This window comes from Nycticebus coucang, chromosome 5 (genome assembly GCF_027406575.1).
Source record: "Nycticebus coucang isolate mNycCou1 chromosome 5, mNycCou1.pri, whole genome shotgun sequence".
Classification (NCBI taxonomy): Eukaryota; Metazoa; Chordata; class Mammalia; order Primates; family Lorisidae; genus Nycticebus; species Nycticebus coucang.
Genome location: NC_069784.1, coordinates 125,289,965 through 125,310,745, shown reverse-complemented (window position 1 = coordinate 125,310,745; position 20,781 = coordinate 125,289,965). Strand labels below are relative to the sequence as shown.

The 20,781-nt window shown below is 38.3% G+C and overlaps 1 protein-coding gene across 1 annotated transcript in view; it reads left to right on the top strand.

Moving 5' to 3' along the window:
- The window catches only part of PPIL4 (peptidylprolyl isomerase like 4), a 39,913-nt gene extending 31,218 nt beyond the window's left edge, over positions 1 to 8,695 (top strand). Inside the window, exons 12-13 of the mRNA XM_053591589.1 lie at positions 1,807 to 1,954; positions 7,901 to 8,695. Coding sequence (XP_053447564.1) covers positions 1,807 to 1,954; positions 7,901 to 8,152 — 400 coding nt within the window. The 3' untranslated portion in view covers positions 8,153 to 8,695. The remainder of the gene's footprint in view (positions 1 to 1,806; positions 1,955 to 7,900) is intronic.
- Positions 8,696 to 20,781: the final 12,086 nt, after the last annotated feature.

Sequence of the window (20,781 nt, the reverse complement as noted above, 5' to 3'; positions counted from 1 at the left end):
GCGGTATAATGCTGAGGCCAGGGTTTCTGTGTACATTAAATTCTTAGCATCTGTTACATACCAGTTTACTCAGTCCTTACATATTTTGTTGTTGGAGTAGTGGGGAAGAACAGACATTAAATAATTACCATTAATTAAAAATGTCTAGAGTATTACAAAGAAGTACATTTGTGGGAGGTGGGAGTTCCAATAGGGGGACGTGGACTTAGGGAATACCCTCAAGTAACACTAGAAAAAGTGACAGTAGAGCTGTGACTTGAATATGGGAGACAAGAGGGCCGAGGTGGGATATTATTTTCTTTAATTATTAAGAAATAGTTTATAGTCACAGTATAATCATTAATACATACACAGACAATTGAAACAGAACTTTTATAAAGTAATATTTTTATTAGGCATCATGTACTCTATTCTGTATTTTAAAAAATTGTGGTTGTGAACCACTAAACAGATCTGTGTTCCATTGCTGAATTACGATCATCCGTTTGGAAAACACTGCTCTAGCTCTTCCTTTATCAGCGCTGCCTACGGACGTGGCACCATCTCCTGTTCAGCATCATGCCACCCTCAGACCCCTTGTGAAGCCCAAGATTGTCAAAAAGAGGACCAAGAAGTTTATCTGGCACGAGTTAGACAGATATGTCAAAATTAAGCATATCTTAATTTTGGAAACCTAGAGGTATTGACAGCAGGGTTTAGAGACGATTCAAGGGCCAGATATATTTTTTTTTTCCAAGGGCCAGATCTTAATGCCCAGCATTGGTTATAGGAGCAACAAGAAAACAAAGCGTGTGCTGCCCACTGGTTTCCAGAAGTTCCTCAGCCACAGTGTTAAGTAGCTGGAAGTGCTGCTACCTTGCAACAGTTTACGTGAAATTTTAGAGTCATGGTTCAGTCACTTAGACAACTGATACTTTTTTTTGAGATAAAGCAAAGTCTCAGTATGTTGCTCTCGGTAGAGTACTCTGGTGTCACGGCTCACAGCAACCTCAAACTCTTGGGCTTAAGCAATTCTCTTGCCTCAGCCTCCCAAGTAGCTGGGACTACAGGTACCCGCCACAATGCCCAGCTATTTTTTGTTGTTGTAGTTGTCGTTGTTGTTTGGCAGGCCCAGGCCAGGTTTGAACCCACCACCCATGATGTATGTGGCCGGCACCCAAGATGCTGAACCACAGGCGCCAAGCCAACAAATGATACTTTTTATTTTTCCTTGTTCCTTTAAGACTTTATCTTTTGTAAAGTTATAATCACTATATAGTATGTATAGTTTTTGCTTCACGCTTTTTTCACTTTTAATTTTCATAAATACTTTTCCAGGTTTTCTCATAGCATTTGTTATTGTTAATAACAACTTTGATTATGATATTGTACGTGTTAAAAGTACTATAATTCATTTAAGTATTTTTATTGCTAGATATTTTGTTACTACCACTTTATGGTATTACAAATAATCCTATTATGTTTATTGTTTTTCATTTAACTTAGTTTAATTTTTTAAATTCTTATTAAAATGTAAACATGATAACTATAGGATTGAACTAAAAGAAGACTCACAAATGTACCTATTATCTTACATAGCTTCTGGCATTGGGGTTTATGGTATCTGAATTTTTTCCTAGTTAAAAGTTGTGTCTCATTTTCTAAGTTTTTTTTTTAATGTATTCTATGCTTTCGAGATGCTTTTTGCTTAAAAACTTAACATTAGCCTCTTTTTATGACTTCCTTTGTTTATCAGATTCTTCAGTTTTGATGTCTTACCAGTGTTATTTCTTATAAAAGTTATTTGTCCTTAACTAACTACTGCAGTGCAAAATATGATCTTATACTAGATGAGCAGGCAGAAGAATCAAAATCAAGTCACTCACACACAAGTAAAAAACACAAGAAGAAAACCCGTCACTGCTCTGAAGAAAAAGAAGATGAAGACTATATGCCAATCAAAAATACCAATCAGGTACTTCTCACAGGCAGACTTGGAGGTGGAGAAATAAATATTTTATCCCTATGTAAATTCCGTCTTAGTGGTGTAATTTAAAAGGTAATGGATAGTTTGAACAGAGGTGTGTATGTTCATAACTCTAAAATGTAGAATATTTGCTTGCACTGAGGTATTAGACTTTAATTTTCAAATATATATATCACAACTTATAAAAGATTGTTTTTGAAGTAACTTAATGTGTCATATACTTCCACATTGGGAAGTAGGAGTGATTTCTTACCTGTGGGTACTCATTCCCATCAAAACCAAGTATGGTTATACTAAAAGTTCTTCTCATGTATTTGTGTAATTCATCACCAAGTGTTAGGTATAGCATTTACTGCTGTTGAGGTTTTATGGCCTCTAAAAGATATATGTCCTTCCGTATTGTATATATGAAATAAAAAACACTACCAATAATTAATTGATTATCCTAAGAGCTCTTGAACATACATTTTAAAAAACAATAATTTTAAATGCCCAAAGAAAATTGGTTGTTAAAAGAAGAAATCATCGGGCGGCGCCTGTGGCTCAAAGGAGTAGGGCACCGGCCCCAGTGGGGCACCGGAGGTGGCGGGTTCAAACCCAGCCCCGGCCAAAATAATAAATAAATAAATAAAAAAGAAGAAATCATTTTCAACCTGTGTTTTGGCTCTCAGTGAAATAAAAGACAAATCATATCACAGCCCCTTGCTTTTATTTTGTCACACAGAGACATTTGAGCTAGGAGCTGGTAGATGAGAAGGATTTCAGGAAGCTGAGGTGAGAAGGGAGGGGACTCAAGTTGGGGAGAACGTCAGACAGAGACAGAAATGAAGAACTAGGCCAAGTAAAGGACTTGGTGTCCGTGGTCCCAGGTTTACATCTCTGCACTGTTAGACATGGAGGGAGACAACTGTGACAAGTTATTTAAATGTCAGAGCCACACTTACCTTCTCTGTGAAACTGAGATAATACTTCACAGGCCTATACGCGGACACTTCTGTACACTATTATTGTTACAACCTTTTTTTAAACTATTGTCAAATTATTATATTTTAGTGTTACTCGGAATAGTTTCTCTCTGGAGATTATACCATTAACTGTGTTCATATTTCAGTTAAATTGTTTTGTTTTCTGTTTTTTTTTTTTCTTCTTTTTTTGAGACAGAGTCTCAAGCTGTTGCCCTGGGTAGAGTGCTGTGGTATCACAGCTCATAGCAACCTCAAACTCTTGGGCTTAAGTTATTCTGTTACCTCAGCCTCCCAAGTAGCTGGGACTATAGGAGCCTGCCACAATGCCCAGCTATTTCATTGTTGTAGTTGTCGTTGTTTGGCAGGCCCGGGCTGGATTCGAACCCTCCAGCTCCTGTGTTTGTGGCTGGCACCGTAGCCACTGAGCTACAGGTGCTGAGCCTGTTTTGTTTTCTTTTCAGTGTTTACTTTAAAACTTTTTGTTCTGTAGTTGTAAAAACTGTGTTTCCAAAGTGAAATATATTAAGTGGTACATTCAGAGAACCTAACTTCCATACCTGTCCCCCCTCCATTCCTTCTGACCTCTGTAGATAACTATTTTGTGTACTTAATGGTTTATTCTTTATTTTTAAAAAATTGTGCAAATACATGTTATATACTATATATATGTACTATTATGTAGCTGCATTTCTTTCTAATAAAACTCAGCATCAATCTCCATTTTTTTAATATTCTGGTTATTTTTCATTTCGGTCTTTTAAAAAGAGTTATTGAAGAGAACTTTCTTTACTAGGTTAATTTTCAGGCGTGGCTCAAATTTTCCATGTTGTTATCTTGCTTGTTGAGTCTCGTTTCTTAAGAATGTTTTAACTTTTTCATATTCTTTGTTTTTTGAGTGTCAGCCATACTATTCAATTCGAAAACTTTTCTATTTAATTTTTCCACTTTATGTCTTAATTCCTAAGATGGTTTCTGTGTTGTTGAGGTTTGGGTTTTACTGGGGTTACAGGAAATGAGTATTCAGCTGGAGGGTCCTGGCTGGGAAGTACTCATGCTGCTTATCAGTCTTGTGCTGGGGTTTTCATAGTGTTTTCATTCTTGTAATTTGGAACTCTTATTTTTACTGTCATTCTAATGACTTTTAATGCTATTTTAATGATTTAGAGTTAACTAAATATTTGATTTAGTCCTGGAGACCTGAGCAAGGACAGGTTTAATTATATTAGACTTTTTGACTACTTTACATCAAGTCATTTAGGTTAAGTTGATTGCTTTAAGGTGGCCATTTTGTGGTTTTGATTTTTTCTTTCTTTTTTTGCCACATGGTAGTTTAATCATCTTGTCTGACATTTTTAATGTATACACTAATTGAATTTTTAAAAGTCCATACTGACAAAGACTTACACTGCACCTAATTTATTTCCCTCACTTTAAGTAAGAAAGTAGTGATTTCACAGGTCCTTAGGCCTTATTAGTTCAGTGGGAAGCTAGAACTTTAACATTTACTGAATTCAGTCACATCTTGGGTGTTTTTTATTATTCTGTACTACCCACTCTCCCTTTTTTGATTTTGTGTGTTAAACTACTGATCAATTAAATGGTTATCTCCAGAAACCTCTCATACATCTGACCTTAAGAGTACTTGTTTGATACATCTAAATGGCAAAGACTATTTGTACCCAGCTCTGCCTAGTTTCAAAGCTTATTACAGCTTTGAAAAATACTCCAAGTAGGAGTGATTTTAAAGTTTCAATTCAATTCAGACTTTCATCTTCCTCAGTTTTTTCAAAGAATTAAGTATTATACAACCTTTTATTTCTCTTTTAGTTTTTAAATCATTTTTTATATGAACTTGTTTGAAAATATATATTTTAAATACTCAAAGCGTGTAAGTTCCTGTTTATAAAATAATTTGCTGAGGATTTTATGGAGTTATACATTAGCTGACAGTCTCTGCATTTTTTTTTTTTTTTGTAGAGACAGAGTCTCACTTTATGGCCCTCGGTAGCGTGCCATGGCATCACACAGCTCACAGCAACCTCCAACTCCTGGGCCCAAGCGATTCTCTTGCCTCAGCCTCCCGAGTAGCTGGGACTACAGGTGCCCGCCACAACGCCTGGCTATTTTTTGGTTGCAGTTCAGCCAGGGCCGGGTTTGAACCTGCCACCCTCGGTATATGGGGCTGGCGCCTTACTGACTGAGCCACAGGCGCTGCCCGACAGTCTCTGCATTTTGAAGTTTATTATTTCAGCTAATACAGAAATAAGTACTAGGTGGATAGACATAATAGTACATAGATATTTATAATTTGTATAAGTTACAGGAAGTACAAAAAATTTGTTATTATTATTTATTTATTTTTTTTTTTTTGAGACAGAATCTCAAGGTGTCGCCCCTGGGTACAGTGCCGTGGCATCACAGCTCACAGCAACCTCAGACTCTTGGGCTTAAGCGATTCTTTTGCCTCAGCCTCCCAAGTAGCTGGAACGCCTGGCTATTTTTTGTTGCATTTGTCAGTGTTGTTTAGCAGGCTTGGGCTGGGTTTGAACCTGCCAGCCTTGGTGTATGTGGTTGGCGCTGTAACCACTGTGCTATGGGCACCAAGCCCAAAAAATTCTTTTATCTGGGAATGTCATATTTTGCTAGGGAGTGGATGGCAAAGGGCTAAACCAAAATAGCTGCTTATTTTTCTACTTCGTGAACTCTTATAGAATAATAAGAACTATTGGGATTGTGTGAAAAATCACAAATCAGTATATAATATTGTAGTCCACAAACACTGTGATTATGACCATGTTGGATCTATTTTCACATACTGCTAACTCTAGCCAGGCATAAGATGTAGTTATCTGGAAAATCATTTGCTTAAAGCCCAGTCCTTAACTATAGGTGTCCATCACTTAGGATTTTAAGACTTGACATTTACATATACTATTATGATGTTTGTGGTGATAGAGTTGAGAGTTCAGTCCTTAGAATTTTCCCTTTCCTCTGGGAAATCTTTTCAGAAAGTTGAATTTTACAAACTATCTCTTAAAGGAGCATGATTCTGGTCTCTTAAAAGATTTCAACCATTTACTGAGATACTTAGGGATAGGACACAAGTAGAAATAGAACTGTTAACTAACCCTTTTCTATTTGGGAAAATTAGTACTGATATTTAATTATTAACTGTTAACTAACCCTTGTCTATTTGGGAAAATTAGTACTGATATTATTAAGAATATGATTAAATGTACTCTTTTTGTTGTCTTTGAGGCTAAGGGTTATTCTAGTATTTAGCTCATTTTGAAGAAATATGTAAATAATAATTTTAACAAAAACATATTAGCCTAATTTAAATGTGGAAAACTTATTTGAAGATCTGGAGAGGAGCTGTTATAAAACATTTTATAAAATAATTGCTCACATGAAAGTAATATGGTATTTAAGACTGGTTGATGTGTCTAAGACCTCTTCCTGCTATATTATTTAAATGATATCTTCTTATAGGATTTTTATGGGCATGTTAGTAGTTTGATTTCATTGGAAATCAATAATGGAACCACATTTGGGGGGAATAGAGGAATGGGAGGTGGAAATCTAACTGTACATAATCGAAGTTTTGGTATTGTAACATTGCTCTAAAGACTTGTTCTAATTTCAGTGTTCTGGGATCTGATCTTTTAGCCAAAATAGTAGATACAAAGCAAGGAGATTTTTAAGAAAAATGATTAAATCTTCCTTTGAATTTTTTTTATTTTTTAACTGTTAAGAAATGGGGTCTTGCAGTTGGGCACAGTGGCTCACGCTGTAATCCCAGCACTCTGGGAGCCAGAGACAGGTAGAATGCTTGAGCTCAGGAGTTCAAGACCAGCGTGAGCAAGAGCAAGAGCCCATGTCTACTAAAAATAGAAAACTAGCCAGGCATTGTGGTAGTGCCTGTAGTCCCAGCTACCTGGGAGGCTGAGGCATGTGGATCACTTGTGCCCAAGAGTTTGAGGTTGCTGTGAGCTGCTGATGCTGATGCCACGGCACTCTCCCCAGGGCAACAGAGTGATAGAGTGAGACTCTGTCTAAAAAAAAAAAAAAGGAATGGGGTCTTGCTATTTAGCCCAGACTTGTCTCAAGGGATCTTCCCACTTCAGTTTCCTAAATAGCTGGGACTATAGGCTTGTGCCACCATGCCCATCTATTTTAGCTTTGCAGTTTTATTTTACTTTTAAAAATAAATATATTTTAATTTCTTTTTTTAATAAAATACATATATATATTTACTTTTTAGAGATAGGGGTCTCACCCTGTTGCCCAGGCTGGAGTGCAGTGGCACAATTATAGCTCATTGCAGCCTTGAATTCCTGGGTTCAAGTGATCTTCTTATCAGCCTCTTAAATAGCTGGGATTATAGGCATGTGCCACTATGCCAAGCTGATTTTTTTTTTTTTTTTTGTAGAGACAGAGTCTCACTGTACTGCCCTCCGGTAGAGTGCTGTGGCGTGACATGGCTCACAGCAACCTCTAACTCTTGGGCTTACGTGATTCTCTTGCCTCAGCCTCCTGAGCAGCTGGGACTACAGGCGCCCGCCACAGCACCCGGCTATTTTTTTGTTGCAGTTTGGCCGGAGCCGGGCTTGAACCCGCCACCCACGGTATATGGGGCCAGCGCCCTACTCACTGAGCCACAGGCGCCGCCCCCAAGCTGATTTTTTTATTTTTGTTTTTTGTAAAGATAGGTCTTTCTATGTTGCCCAGGACTCCAGGCCTCTTGTGGTCCTCCTGTCTTGGACTCCCAAAGTGCTGGGATTGCAGGTGTGCCACTGCAGCCAGTGTGCTTTATAATGTCTAAGATTATTGGCGTTAGCAGTAGTGTTCAAACTTGAGCTGTTGCAACAGCTTGCTGATGGTAGGCTTTTCTGAATTTTATTAAATGGCAGTCCCCACAAAATGATTATTTTACTGATTCAATTGTAACTCTCCATTCTTTTGACAGGATATCTACAGGGAAATGGGATTTGGTCACTATGAAGAAGAAGAAAGCTGTTGGGAGAAACAAAAGAATGAAAAGAGAGACCGACCTCAGAATCGAAGTCGTAGCCGATCTCGAGAAAGGGATGGCCATTACAGTAATAGTCACAAATCCAAATACCAAACAGATGCTTATGAAAGAGAAAGGAGTAAAAAGAGAGACCGAAGCAGAAGTCCAAAGAAATCCAAAGATAAAGAAAAATCTAAGTACAGATAAAAGATAAGAGGCAGAAATGAGTGGCTAACATACTCTTATCTGACCTAGAGTGCCAGGAAAGCAGATGTTCAGATTTTGTGTCAAGACAGTTCAAGAGTCTGCTTGTTATTTTTCTCATAGTAGGATCATGGCCCTTTTAGATTAATGCTGATTACATAGGGCACTGACAGATAAAGGCTTGAACATTTTCTTTGTATACATTTTTTAATACTGATGTCATTGTTATACATAAATGGTAGTCTTCATTTTTAAAGTTACATTTTCACTTTTTTAAATGAAATATTTCATACTACAAAAGTATGTAAACATGTATATATAAGGTATAAAGAATAATAAATGTAAATATCTGTACGTATCAGCTAGTTTTAGAAATAGACATTACATACATTTTGGAAGTCTGCTTTGGGGCCTCTCCCTCTCAAGTAATTTTTCTACATTTTGTGTTTGTCATTGCTTTTGTTATAGTCTTACAACATACGTATGTGTCCATAAAGGAAATGTTAATTTTGTATGTTTTTGGATTTTATATAAATGGCATAATGTATGTTTACTTCTGTAACATTATTTTTCCAATGTAGCGTTTTTTGAGAGCCATTTATTTTTTATTGCTGAATATGCTACAACTTACTTATTCTTCTGTTATAGACATTTGGGTGTTTTGTGTTTGTTTTTGTTTTTGCTGTTGCATACAATGCTTCTGTGAATATTGTCTGTTTAGGAGTGCTATTGCTTGGTCACATGGTATGGCTGTAATGCCAAATTATGTTCTGAGGTAGCTGTGCTGGCATTGCGAATTATTTTTGTTTCACAAAATCTCCAACACTTGTTACATTTGGACTTTTAAAATTTTGGCATTCTGGTGGATGTTAAGTGGTATCTTATCATTTCCAGCAAAAAGACTACTGTTCTTCTTCGTTCTTCTATATGTAAAGTATCTTTTTTTCCCTGGCTACCTTTAAGGTTTTCTCTTTGTAACTGGTTTTAAGGGATTTCATTATGGTGTGCATGTTGTAGTTGTCTTTCATGTCTCTTTTGCTGTGGCAGTTTACCTGTGGGTTTATTGTTTTCATCAAATTTGGGGATTCTGGGACAGTTTTTCTTCACTTACTCCTGTGTTGTCTCTGCTCCTCTTCACTCATCTGCAGTCCGGTTACTTGTAGGTATGTTACACCACTTGAAATTCTCTCACAGCACGCTCGTGTTCTTCAGGGTTCTTTGTAAGTCTTTCCTGTCTTTGCTCGTGTTGCTGTGTCCTCATTATTCGTTGATCTTTCCATCTGAGGTATCTTATCTCCTTTTAATCTCCTCCAGTGTGTTTTTCACTTCAAACCATTCTGTTTTTAACCTTTAAAAGTTCTATATGTGTCTTTGTCTTCTCTGTCTCTCCCTAACATGCTCACACTTTGTTACCTTCATCATTTCTAATCTGTTTCTATTGATTTATTCCCACCTGACCCCAACCCTTCCTATATCTCCCCACTCCTGTATTGGGTTTTAATTTCCTTTGCATCCTGGTAATTTTTCGTTGTTACATTGGGTACTGGAATTTCTGTCTTCCTTTAATTATCTTGAACTTTGTTCTTAGGACAAGATTAAGTTACTTGGAAGCATTTTCATCATTTCATTGCTTTTGAGTGTAACTAGTTAGTACTGGAATGGCCTTTAATCTAGGGCTAATTTGACCCACTGCTAAGGTAATACCTTTCTGAATAATCTTCCCTGTTACACGATTTCGCTACTCTGCCTCTTGGGAACATGAACTATTTATTCTGAGCCGTATATGAGTTCTCAAATTGTACCTTCTGCTTCTGGTAGTTTTTTTCCCAGCCTTGGGTACTTCTTTCACCATGCATACACTGATTGGTATTTAGCTGAGGATCCAAGGGGAACCCTCCAGAACTCCCTCCTCCTTAGTACTCTGCCCTACGAATTTTACCTTGACTCCCCTAAATTGTCTACCCACAATTTCCTTCTCTAGCCTAGTGCCATGGCCTGGGACCTCCCTATAGTAAGCTTGGGCAGTCGTAGGGCTTTCTGTGTTTCCCTTCCCTCAGGAGTCACTGTCCTGCACTGGCTATTGTCCAGTGTCTGAAAAACTTCTGTTGTATACATTTTGTACAGGTTTTTAAGATGGGGAAGATAAGGGTGGAAGTTAATTGTTTGGATTTGTATTTCCTAAATGCCAATAAGGCTGAGTGTCTTTTTTCTTTTATAGTGTATTCATTCTTGATTCCTCTTTGTGAAAAGCTTTTTTCATGTCTATTGCCCACTTATGTTAGGTTATCTTTCTTCTAACTAATTTTTTTTAACAGTTTTTTTTTAATATATTGTAGACACTAAGTCAGGAAGTATTTCTATTTTCTTGAAAGTGAAGGAAATGATTTAAATTATCTGTTCCTCGAAAGTTAGATAAAGCTTTCCTATAAATTATCTGAACCTTGTATTTCTTTTGTGAGAAGAAATTGTCTCACAATTTCTTTTGTGAGAAGAATATTTCTTAAGTATTAATTAGATTTCAAGATTATAGAATTATTAGCTTTTCTATGTCTTTAGTGTTAATCATTTTTGTTACTGCATTTTTCTGGGAATTATCAGAGTTTTTAATTTATTGATGAAGTTGCTTATTGTTTAGCTGGTATATTTTTTCCTATCCTTTTATTTTTCCTTTATTGATGAATATCTGTGTGTCATGAACAGCATATAGCTAGATTATTTTTAAATGTAATCTTGTTGTTTTTGATGTATTTGGATTTATTCCTACCTTCGTATTTTGTGCTTTTTCTGTCTCCACTTTTTTTTTTTACTAATTAAAAAAATAATTCCTCCCCCACTTTTTGTTTTGGGAAAGAAACTGCCTTTGAATTTTACTGTTTACACTTACAGTATGATGTTAATATCTTTACCTTCCTGTATGATTGAGAGTCTTGGAACTCTTTAAGTCACTCCTCTTATAACTGTTGGGTCATAATCATCCAATATTTTAGTCTTAGCTTGTGATTTTTAACTTTAAAATTAGACATTGAGCCAGGCACAGTTTGTAGGCTACCAACCTACACACCTGCAGTCCCAGCTACTTAGGAAGCTGAGCTGGGAGGATCATTCGAGGCTGCAGTGTGAGGTGCTCACACCTGTGAGTAGCCCCTGCACTCCAGCCTGGGCAACATAGCAAGACCTTGTCTCTTTAAAAAAAAAAAAAAAAAATTAGACCTTGTGATTATTATTCCTCTAAAACAAATAATTGTTTAGATTTACCCACATGTTAAAATAGTTCCTTCACTTACCATTCTTCTTACAAGTCAGACCTTTCAACTGGGAAAATTTTCCCTTTTTTCGAAAGTTTGATGTTGCTATAGTGACCGTCGGTTGGTGGTAAACTGTTAGTTTTGTTTACCAGAAATATTTTTAATTCACCTATGTTCCTTAAGGTTGATTTTCTATGTACATAATTCTACATTAATATTTTTCCTCAGTACTTTGTTTTTTACTGTCTTGACTTGTTAATTACTGTGGAGATACCTTTTGTCATTTCAAATGTCATTCTTTTGGATGTAATGTAACTTTTCTTTCTGGCTGCTTTTTTGCTGTTGTTAATTAAAGTTTTTATTTTGAAGTTTATTGTAAAAATAATACAGAGAGATCCTGTGTACTCTTTACCTAGTTTCTCCCAATGGTACCATCTTGTAAAACTATAGTATACATGTACCATAATCGCCAAGATGTTGACTTTGACAGATAGTGGAGCTAGAGAATATTTTCCCACTACAGGGACCCCTCATGTTGTCCTTCATAGCCACACCCACTTTTCTGCCATTTTCATTTCCTCCATAACTCCTGGCAACCACAGATCTGTTGTCCGTTTCTATAATTTTGTCATATCAAGGCTTTTATATAAGTGGAATTACAGGGCGGCGCCTGTGGCTCAGTGGGTAGGGCGCTGGCCCCATATACCAAGGGTGGTGTGTTCGAACCTGGCCCTAGCCAAAACTACAACAACAACAACAAAAAAATAAGTGGAATTACAAAGTTGGTAGCCTTTTGAGGGGAGCTGATTGTAATCCCAAAGGATAAAATACTGATTGTTGAAATCCTGAAAGATTAAAATTTCTAAAGTCTAAAATCCTAAATATCACAATTCCATAAATACTATTCTAGGAAGTTTAATTTAAAAATTCTTCAAAATATATTTATTTAAATTTTTAAAAGGGGATTTATTTGAGAGACATATAAAAAACATGACAAAACCCTTCATAGGCCCATTACACAATACAATTGGCAACAATAACATTTTTGCAAGCATTGAAAGGTATACTAATGACACTTGCACAGGTATAACAGTTATGAGCCGACATACCATATTTATAAAGAAATAGGTCAGAAGGGGAAATGTATAAATCCACGTAACTCAGGCTGATAATTGTGGGCCTCCAGCTTTACAGTCGCAATTACCTGAAAGATTGTGACAACTGATTTTCTCACCAATTTCACTTAGACTCACAGTATTCTCCACTGGAAACTCTCACAGATACATTCACAATAATGCTTTAGCAAGTTTTTAGGCATCCCTTAAACCAGTCAAGTTGACAACATTGAGTCTACAAGTCCCCACCTTGTTGATTTGGCATACATCTATATCTCCTTAAGCCATGCTTAATGTCCAAATAAAGACAATAGCAAAGCAACAGTTCTGCCCAGGCTGGGCACACAGTGGCTCACACCTGTAATCCTAACACTCTGGATGACTTGAGCTCAGGAGCTGGAGATCGGTCTGAGCAAGAGCAAGACCCCTGCTAAAAATAAAAGAATTAGCCGGGCATTGTAAGGCTGAGGCAAGAGGATTGCTTGAGCTCAGCCCAGAAGTTTGAGGTTACTGTGAGCTATGAAGCTAAGGCACTCTAGCCTGGGGCAACAGAGTGAGACTCCTGTCTCAAAAAACTAAAAGTAAAAACAGTTCTGCCTGGCATGATGCAACTATCCTGTGATTGTGATCTTTGGGATTTTGATGTTTGAGGATTAAGACAGTTAGGATTGGGTCTGTGAAGAAACCATCTTTGGGATTGGCTATGTTTCCCCCACCACCTCTTTGGAGGTTCTTCCGTGTTTCTTTGGAGGTTCTTCCATGTTTCGTTGATCTTCACGGCTGAGTAGTATTACATGGTATGAATGTACCACAGTTGTCTGACCCTTCCCCCACTGAAGGGCATCTGGGTTGTTTACAGTTAGGAAACAACCTTTACTACATAAAGCTGCTGTCAGTTGTGTGAACTTCATTTCTTCATTTCTTTTGGATAACTGCTCAGGAGTGCAATTGTTAGGTAATATAGTTACTGCTTCATTGGAATTTTAAGAAACAGCTGAATTGTTCAAACCATCTTATGTTCCCATCAGCAATGTGAGTGATTCGGTTCATCCATGTCCTTGCCAGCATTTAATGATGTCACTATGTTTTGTTTTTGCCATTCAGATAGGTATGTAGTGACAGCTTACTTTGGTTTTCATTAGTTTCCTTCATTGTTAATGATGTTGAACATCCTTTCATGTACTCATTGTTTGGTGAACATCTAATTGGATTTTCTTGGCTTTTTAATAAAGTTAAAAAAATTTTTTTATTTATTGGTTCAAGTTCATTGAGGGTACAAAGAATTAGGTTATGCTATTTGCATTTGTTAGTTAAGATCCCTCTTATATAGTTGTGCTTATTTTTTAATTTTGAAAATTCCTTACATGATGCAGAAAGAATCAATACTTTAATTACAGACTGCTGAGTAATAATCCTTTATCTGATAAAAAAAAAATTCCTTGTACGTTTTGCATACCAGTTCTTTGCTGGATATGTTGTTTGCAGATATTTTCTCCCAGTGTGTGTAGCTTGTCTTTTCATCTCAACAAGAGTTTTGCATAGCAAAAGATTTTTAATTTTGCTGCAATTTATCAGTTTTCCCTTTTATGGACTGTGTTTTTGGTGTCAAAAGTAAGAGGACTCTTTGTCTAGCACTAGATTCTGAACTTTTTCTCCTTTTTTTTTTCTCTCTAAAAATGTACATTTAAGTCTGATCCATTTTGAGTTGAACTGGGGGGAGCAGCTTATGGATATCCACTGGCACTATTTGTTGAAAAGGCGCTAACTGCTTTTTAAGGTTTTACTTTGTCTTTGGTCTTCTAGAATTTCATCGTATTCTTTATGTTTAATATCATTAACTGTGGCTTGATGGCTTCATGTTTTCCATTATTCTGGAAACTTCTCTGCCATTTTCTCTTCAAATACTGTCTCTCCCTTATTCTATCTCTCCTTTCCTTTTGCAACCCTGTCAGTTTTATGTAAGACTCTCATTCTGTTGATTGTATTTTAATTCTCATATTTTCCATATGATGAATTCTGAGTATTTTTCTTTCAAGTCTGTATTCTAGGGCTTCCATTCATTCTTCATATAAGCCTAAACTGCTATTTAACCCGTCTACTGAATTTTTAATTTCAGTAATTCAGTTTTTTGAAGTTCCATTTGATTTTTTTTTTTTTTTAGTTTTTCTGGTTCTTGATTTTATTTTCTTCCTTGCTCGTTTATTTCTACTCAGTTTAATTTATATAGTTATTTTATCTTTTTGATCATTTCAATATCTTAATTTCTTGAGAATTAAAAAAAAAATATTTTCCTGCTTACCGTTGTACATAGTGACTTCTTTCCTTGTGTGTTTGGATTCTTTTCCCTTAAATTGAGAGTACATACTTTGGGACTCATGTGGTACCTAAATGAGGATGTTTTTCTCCAGAGAGGATTTATATTTACCTTTCAGACTCCAAGGGAGCCAGTCGCCTGGGGCCACTTTGATTTCTTGGCTTGGCATTTCCATGTGCAAGCATAGTGTACTTTTGAACTCTAGATCTTAGCGTTGACAAAACATCAGAGAAAATGTGTCTGTTATTAAAGTCTCCCATTCACAGCCCCATCATTACAAATTGGGGAAAATCCTTGCAGGTGTTTTTTCCTAACCTTGTCTTTCTTTGATGCTGAGCCCTTCTAGTCTCCTGGCTTTATGTGAGGATCTTAGATTCAGCTTCCCAATTCTCTTTCAAGCCCAAAACCTCATCTATCAAAGTCCCTCATCACTGTGACCTAAGGCCCTTGTTCCCCAGCTCCACATGCAGGGCCACCCTGACTGGTGGTTTGCTTACCATTGTGTTAATATACTTGTGGGTCATGAGGAATTTCACCAATGCATTTAAAAGTATGATTGTTGTAAATTTATTTATTTATTTTTTGAGACAGAGTCTCACTATGTCACCCTCAGTAGAGTGCTGTGGCATCACAGCTCACAGCAACCTCAACCTCTTGGGCATAAGCCATTCTCTTGCCTCAGCCTCCCAAGTAGCTAGGATTACAGGTACTCGCCACAATGCCCAACTATATTTTGTTGCAGTTGTCATTGTGTTGTTTAGCTGGCCCAGGCCGGGTTTGAACCCACCACCCTCGGTGTATGTGGCTGGCTCCATAACCACTGTGCTACGGGTGCCGAGCCATGATTGTTGTAAATTACCCAGCACATGGATGTTTTATTGGGGAGTTGGGAGGGGGTGCTCACAATTCAGAATACCTAGTCCAACACACTGATTAGAGCAGGTGTCTCGCCATAATTGTACACAATTCTTAGCCATCAGTAGAAAGACTTTTAATAATGTAAGATACTTACCACCCTGAAAATAATATACTGTCCATACTAAAAATTCTAAAATGTGGTCTGAAAGAACAAAGGAGCAAGAGAGCAATACTGATTGCATGTGATAGGAGCCGTGAGAAGAAAGCCTGACACCTGAAACTTGAATTCAATAGGTTCACTTGGAAAAATCACAGCAAAAATTTTTGGAACTTAGCATTTCAAGGAAAAACTATCTTTCATTGCAAATGCTGATATTTTAGGTATGAGAACCTGTGGTTTTATAATAAAGTATGGATAGAAACACTGAGAGCAATGTTGAATGGCAATCTCCTCTAACCATGGTGTTCACCAAATAATCCTTGATCAACATTAGCTCTACTACTACTACCTAGGATAAAGCGACTGTATTTCCCATTTCTTCTGTTTTGCTTCTCTAGGCTTTAGATCAGTGGTTCTCAACCTGTGGGTCGTAACCCCTTTGTAACATGAAAATACATCCTGCATATCAAATATTTACGATTCATAACAGTCCATACAATTCATAACAGTAGCAAAATTATAGTTATGAAGTAGCAACAAAAATAATTTTATGATTGGGGGTCACCACCATATGAGGAACTGTATTTAAGGGTTGTGGCATTAGGAAGGTCGAGAACCACTGCTTTAGATGAACTCTTAAAACCAGGCTCCAGTGATATATCTTACTGGCTTTTGCTAAAACTGAAAAAAATTGAGTGAATTGTTCATAGTCAGATTTTTTTTTAAAGAAAAGTTAGTTTAAGCCTACAAATAATCAGTTATTATAATGTCACTGTAAAGTTTCAGCTTAATCTTTCTTACCAGTTGAATTTTCAAAGATTTTTGTTCAGAACTATTAAAGGCTAAATAAGAAAGAAATTTAAATAGGTTCAGCAAGTATACTTTTACAAATGTCTTGTAATACATGTGTTGCTTATTAAAGAATCATCTTTGTTTTCCACTCTCCAGAGCAAAGTTCAGTCTCACATTTCTTACACGTTTAGACTGAGTCACAAAGAATGCATAATAGGTAGTAAAATCGAAATCACGGAAACGTCACCTTTCAGGGGCTGTTGCTATGAAACCATGTGGTGATGGGAAATTTCAGAGACGCTGTGCTTCCTGTTGTTAAGTGACAGTGTGGAGATCCCCTTCATTTCTAAAACTCCTTCTAAAGCAAATAATCTCAACTGTCATTTCCAAAACTCCTTTCAAAGCAGATAATCTCAATTGTCCTGCTAAGGGGACAATCTTTATTCTCCTTCTATTTTATCCACACTGGACTGTTAATTAGACTTAATTAATTTTGTTAGGGTCACCGCTAAGAGTTAACAATATCGAGTTTTGCCTCCTCTTTAACCCTTGTTTATTGAATGGGGAGGTAGGCAGGGGTTTTGAGTGATGACTTATGGGCAGTTAATTAATTGTTAATTACCTGTTATTACCCTACCTAGAACACTGGATGCTCGACACACATATAGGATTGCAAATATGGTAACATACTAGCAAGAGAGTTGGTGTAAATAGAGAAGTTAGGAAAGGGCTGCTTCATGGCCACCAATCTAGAGCAAGACCACAATGACCTCAGGTTCCTTAAAGGAGAAAAGTTTTGTTTTGTTTCCTTGGTCTGGTGGAAAGAGCTTGGGAATCTGAGTTGGAAAACTCAGTGAAGGTGAATGAAGGTGATAGCAAGCAAGGTATGGGAGAGCGATGCGAGGGTCAACTAACGAGAACAGCGTGGGAGAGGCAGGGGCCTACAGGAGGAAGTCAGGACGGAACTGCACCGGATGCAAAACCCAGAAGCTCAGAGATTTGCCAGGCAGTAGAAATTCCAGCATATTATTACTAAGGAAGAAAGTGGCCCTGGGATAGTTGATAAAAGTTACTCTGGGAGTAACCTTCACCAACGGTGGACACCAGATTCCTCAGATGGTGTGGAGTATGATTTCTTTTTTTTTTTTTCTTTAGCTTTTGGCCAGGGCTGGGTTTGAACCCACCACCTCTGGCTTAGGAGGCCGGTGTCCTACTCCGTTGAGCCACAGGCGCCGCCCTGTGTGAAGTATGATTTCATTTAATATCTGTGCCACACGTAACCCCAAAGCCAGGTTTGCATCAAAGTAGGCCTCCCAGATCAGGTGATGTATAGACTGAGACCTGCATTTCTTTTTTTTTTTTTTGAGACAGAGACTCATGGAGTCATAGCTCACAGCAACCTCAAACTCTTGGGCTTAAGTGATCCTCTTGCCTAGCCTCCCAAGTAGCCAGGACTACAGGCACCTGCCACAATGCTTCACTAGTTTTTCTATTTTTGTTATTTTAGTTTATATATGTACGTATGTATGTATGTATTTTACAGTAGCCTTTGTGTGTGTGTGTGACGGAGTCTCACTTTGTCACCCTTAGTAGAGTGCCATTGTGTCGTAGCTCACAGCAACCTCAAACTCTTGGGCTCAGGTGATCCTTGTTTTAGCCTCCTGAGTAGCTGGGACTACAGGTGCCTGCCATGACACCTGGCTATTTTTAGAGATGGGGTCTTGCTGTTGCTCATGCTGGTCTCAAACTTCTGAGCACAAGCAATCCACCTGTCTTAGCCTCCCAGAGTGCTAGGATTACAGGCTATAGTAGCCTTTTTTTTTTTTACATCTATTATGCCATGAATTCATAGGGAAAAGGTTCCAGTAGCTCAGGGAGGGCCTTTCCATTGAATGTGAAAAAGCTTGCTATGCCTGTTATGCCCTGAGTTCATGGGGAATAGGTTCCAGCACTTTATGCTCCTGTTCAACTGGTTCTCTTGGTTCTCCTGTGTGCTGTATGCCTATTATGCCGTGAATTCATCAGGCTCCTTTCCGCTGGTTCTCACCAAGTGAACTTCACTGGGTGGAGTAAGCTGGTGCTTCAGTTGAACCCAGGTACCTTTTTCTCTGGCCTCCTTCTTTTTCTGATCATTTTCCTTCATGAGTTTTAGAAAGCTATCTCAGCTCTTAGAGTACTTAATATGCTCAGCATGAACATTAATCCTCTAGGCAAGAATCTCACCCTTAACTTGTTCATTTACAATGCCAGCAGCATGCTGGGTAGCACTGTAGACTCTTCCAGTTTTGCCATGGTAACATCTGTGTGGCATGCCTTTTTAAGCACTACCTATTCCCTTGATATCTACAATATCAACTTTCTTGTAGATTTGCATGTAGTTGCAAAGAAACAATTCTGTGTTTTCTAAAAGGCCTAAAGAACATGTATCGGGTGCCTCTCCTCTTTCCCTTTGTGTTCATCATTTTAGTGAGTTACTGGAAGATGGCGTCTCCAGCCGAAAGACTAATTTTTCTATTCTTAGTAGAGACAGGATCTTACTCTTGCTCAGTCTGGTCTTGAACTCCTGAGCTCAAACAATACATCCCTTCAGGATCACAGGCCTGAGCCACCACACCTGGCCTCTGAGACTTGCAGGGAGTATCCCAACAGTAAAAAAATGTTAAAGTCACACAATCTTGCTGTGTAATCACTCAATTGGCATTATATAAAATATTTCAAATAACTTTGGAATGACCTTGGCTGCATATTGTTTTAGTAAAACATCTTTGATGGGTAGAAGAGGGGTCAGAATGGAGTCCACATGGTCAAGGGTGGTCATGCTCCATTTCAGGGATGTGTGTCCGAGGGCTATCCTGGAAGCATTTGGAGGACAGGCACTTTGTATTTACAGTGGCACATCTGGTCTACAGGGAAATACCTCACAGAGTGGGAAGCCAGCCTCGCAAGTACTGCAGTCTCGGCGGCTGGCAGTATGCATTTTTATCTTCTGTGTAAGCGCTGTTCCATTGTTACACTGATAATTTTCTCCTACTCTCGGACAGCCAAAACCACGTGTTCAGGCCACCTACCCTAGCATATGCTTATAGGAAATAACATGACAATCTTGACCATGAAGCCTGCCTGATTCCCAGGTTTGTCTGGGATGTGCAGGGAGAGAGGCCCTCAGCCCGTGCAGGCACAGGCAGCACGCCGCACCTGGGGGCAGCTGCCCCTTGCTCTGCCAGGTCCTTCTGGCACAGGACTCACTCTGTAGCTCTTCTGCTGTCTTCCCGCTGTGTGCTAGGAGCACACTTAGTTGTGAGTAGAAGGTTATCACAACTAAGAGCTGCAGGGATGGTGTTTGGTGTTTGAAGGGTGAATTAGTTTCTTAGAGCTGCACTAACAAATTACCACAAACAGCATGGTTTAGAACAACAGAAATATATTCTCTCACAGCTCTGCAGGCTGGAAGTCTGAATCGAGGTGTTGGCAGGGCCACGCGCTCTCTGAGGGCTCTCAGGGACGGTCCTTCCTTTGCCTCCTCCCAGCTTCTCAAGCTGTTCCTTGGTTATGGCTGTACCACTCTACCCTGCCTCTGTCTTCACATGGCCCTTCTGTGTCTCCTCCGTGTCTCTCTCTCTCTGTTCAAATCTCTGCCCTTTCTCTTATCAACACCAGTCATTGGATTTAGGGCTCACTGTAATCTGGTATGACTGCCTCTTAACTTGATAATGTTGGCAAAGACTCTATTTCCCAATAAAGTCACGTTTATAGATATTGGAGATTAAGACTTGAACATATCTTTTAGGGGGCACAATTTAACCCTAGACTGCAGGGAGTACAGAGCTCAAGAAAAGCGTCTATAGCACCTTGGCCAGAGATTAGCAAAGATGTTGAGCTGAGCTTTAGAACCCAAGTCTCTAAACCACAGGATGTTGCAAGTGTTCCCACATGGCCTCATAGAAGCCAGTGTCATCGGCCCACGAGTTAGGTGCTGTATCTTACCATGTACTTCATCACTCATTATCCTTTGCCACCATCCAAGTTTCTCTGCCTGTTTCCCAGAGTCCTGTGTCTTTTCATTTATTGTCTCTCTTCCTGGCAATGGAGAGAGTGGTAGTACAAACGGTCTTGTATGTCCCCTCGAGCTTCTTGTAAGGGGTCTATAG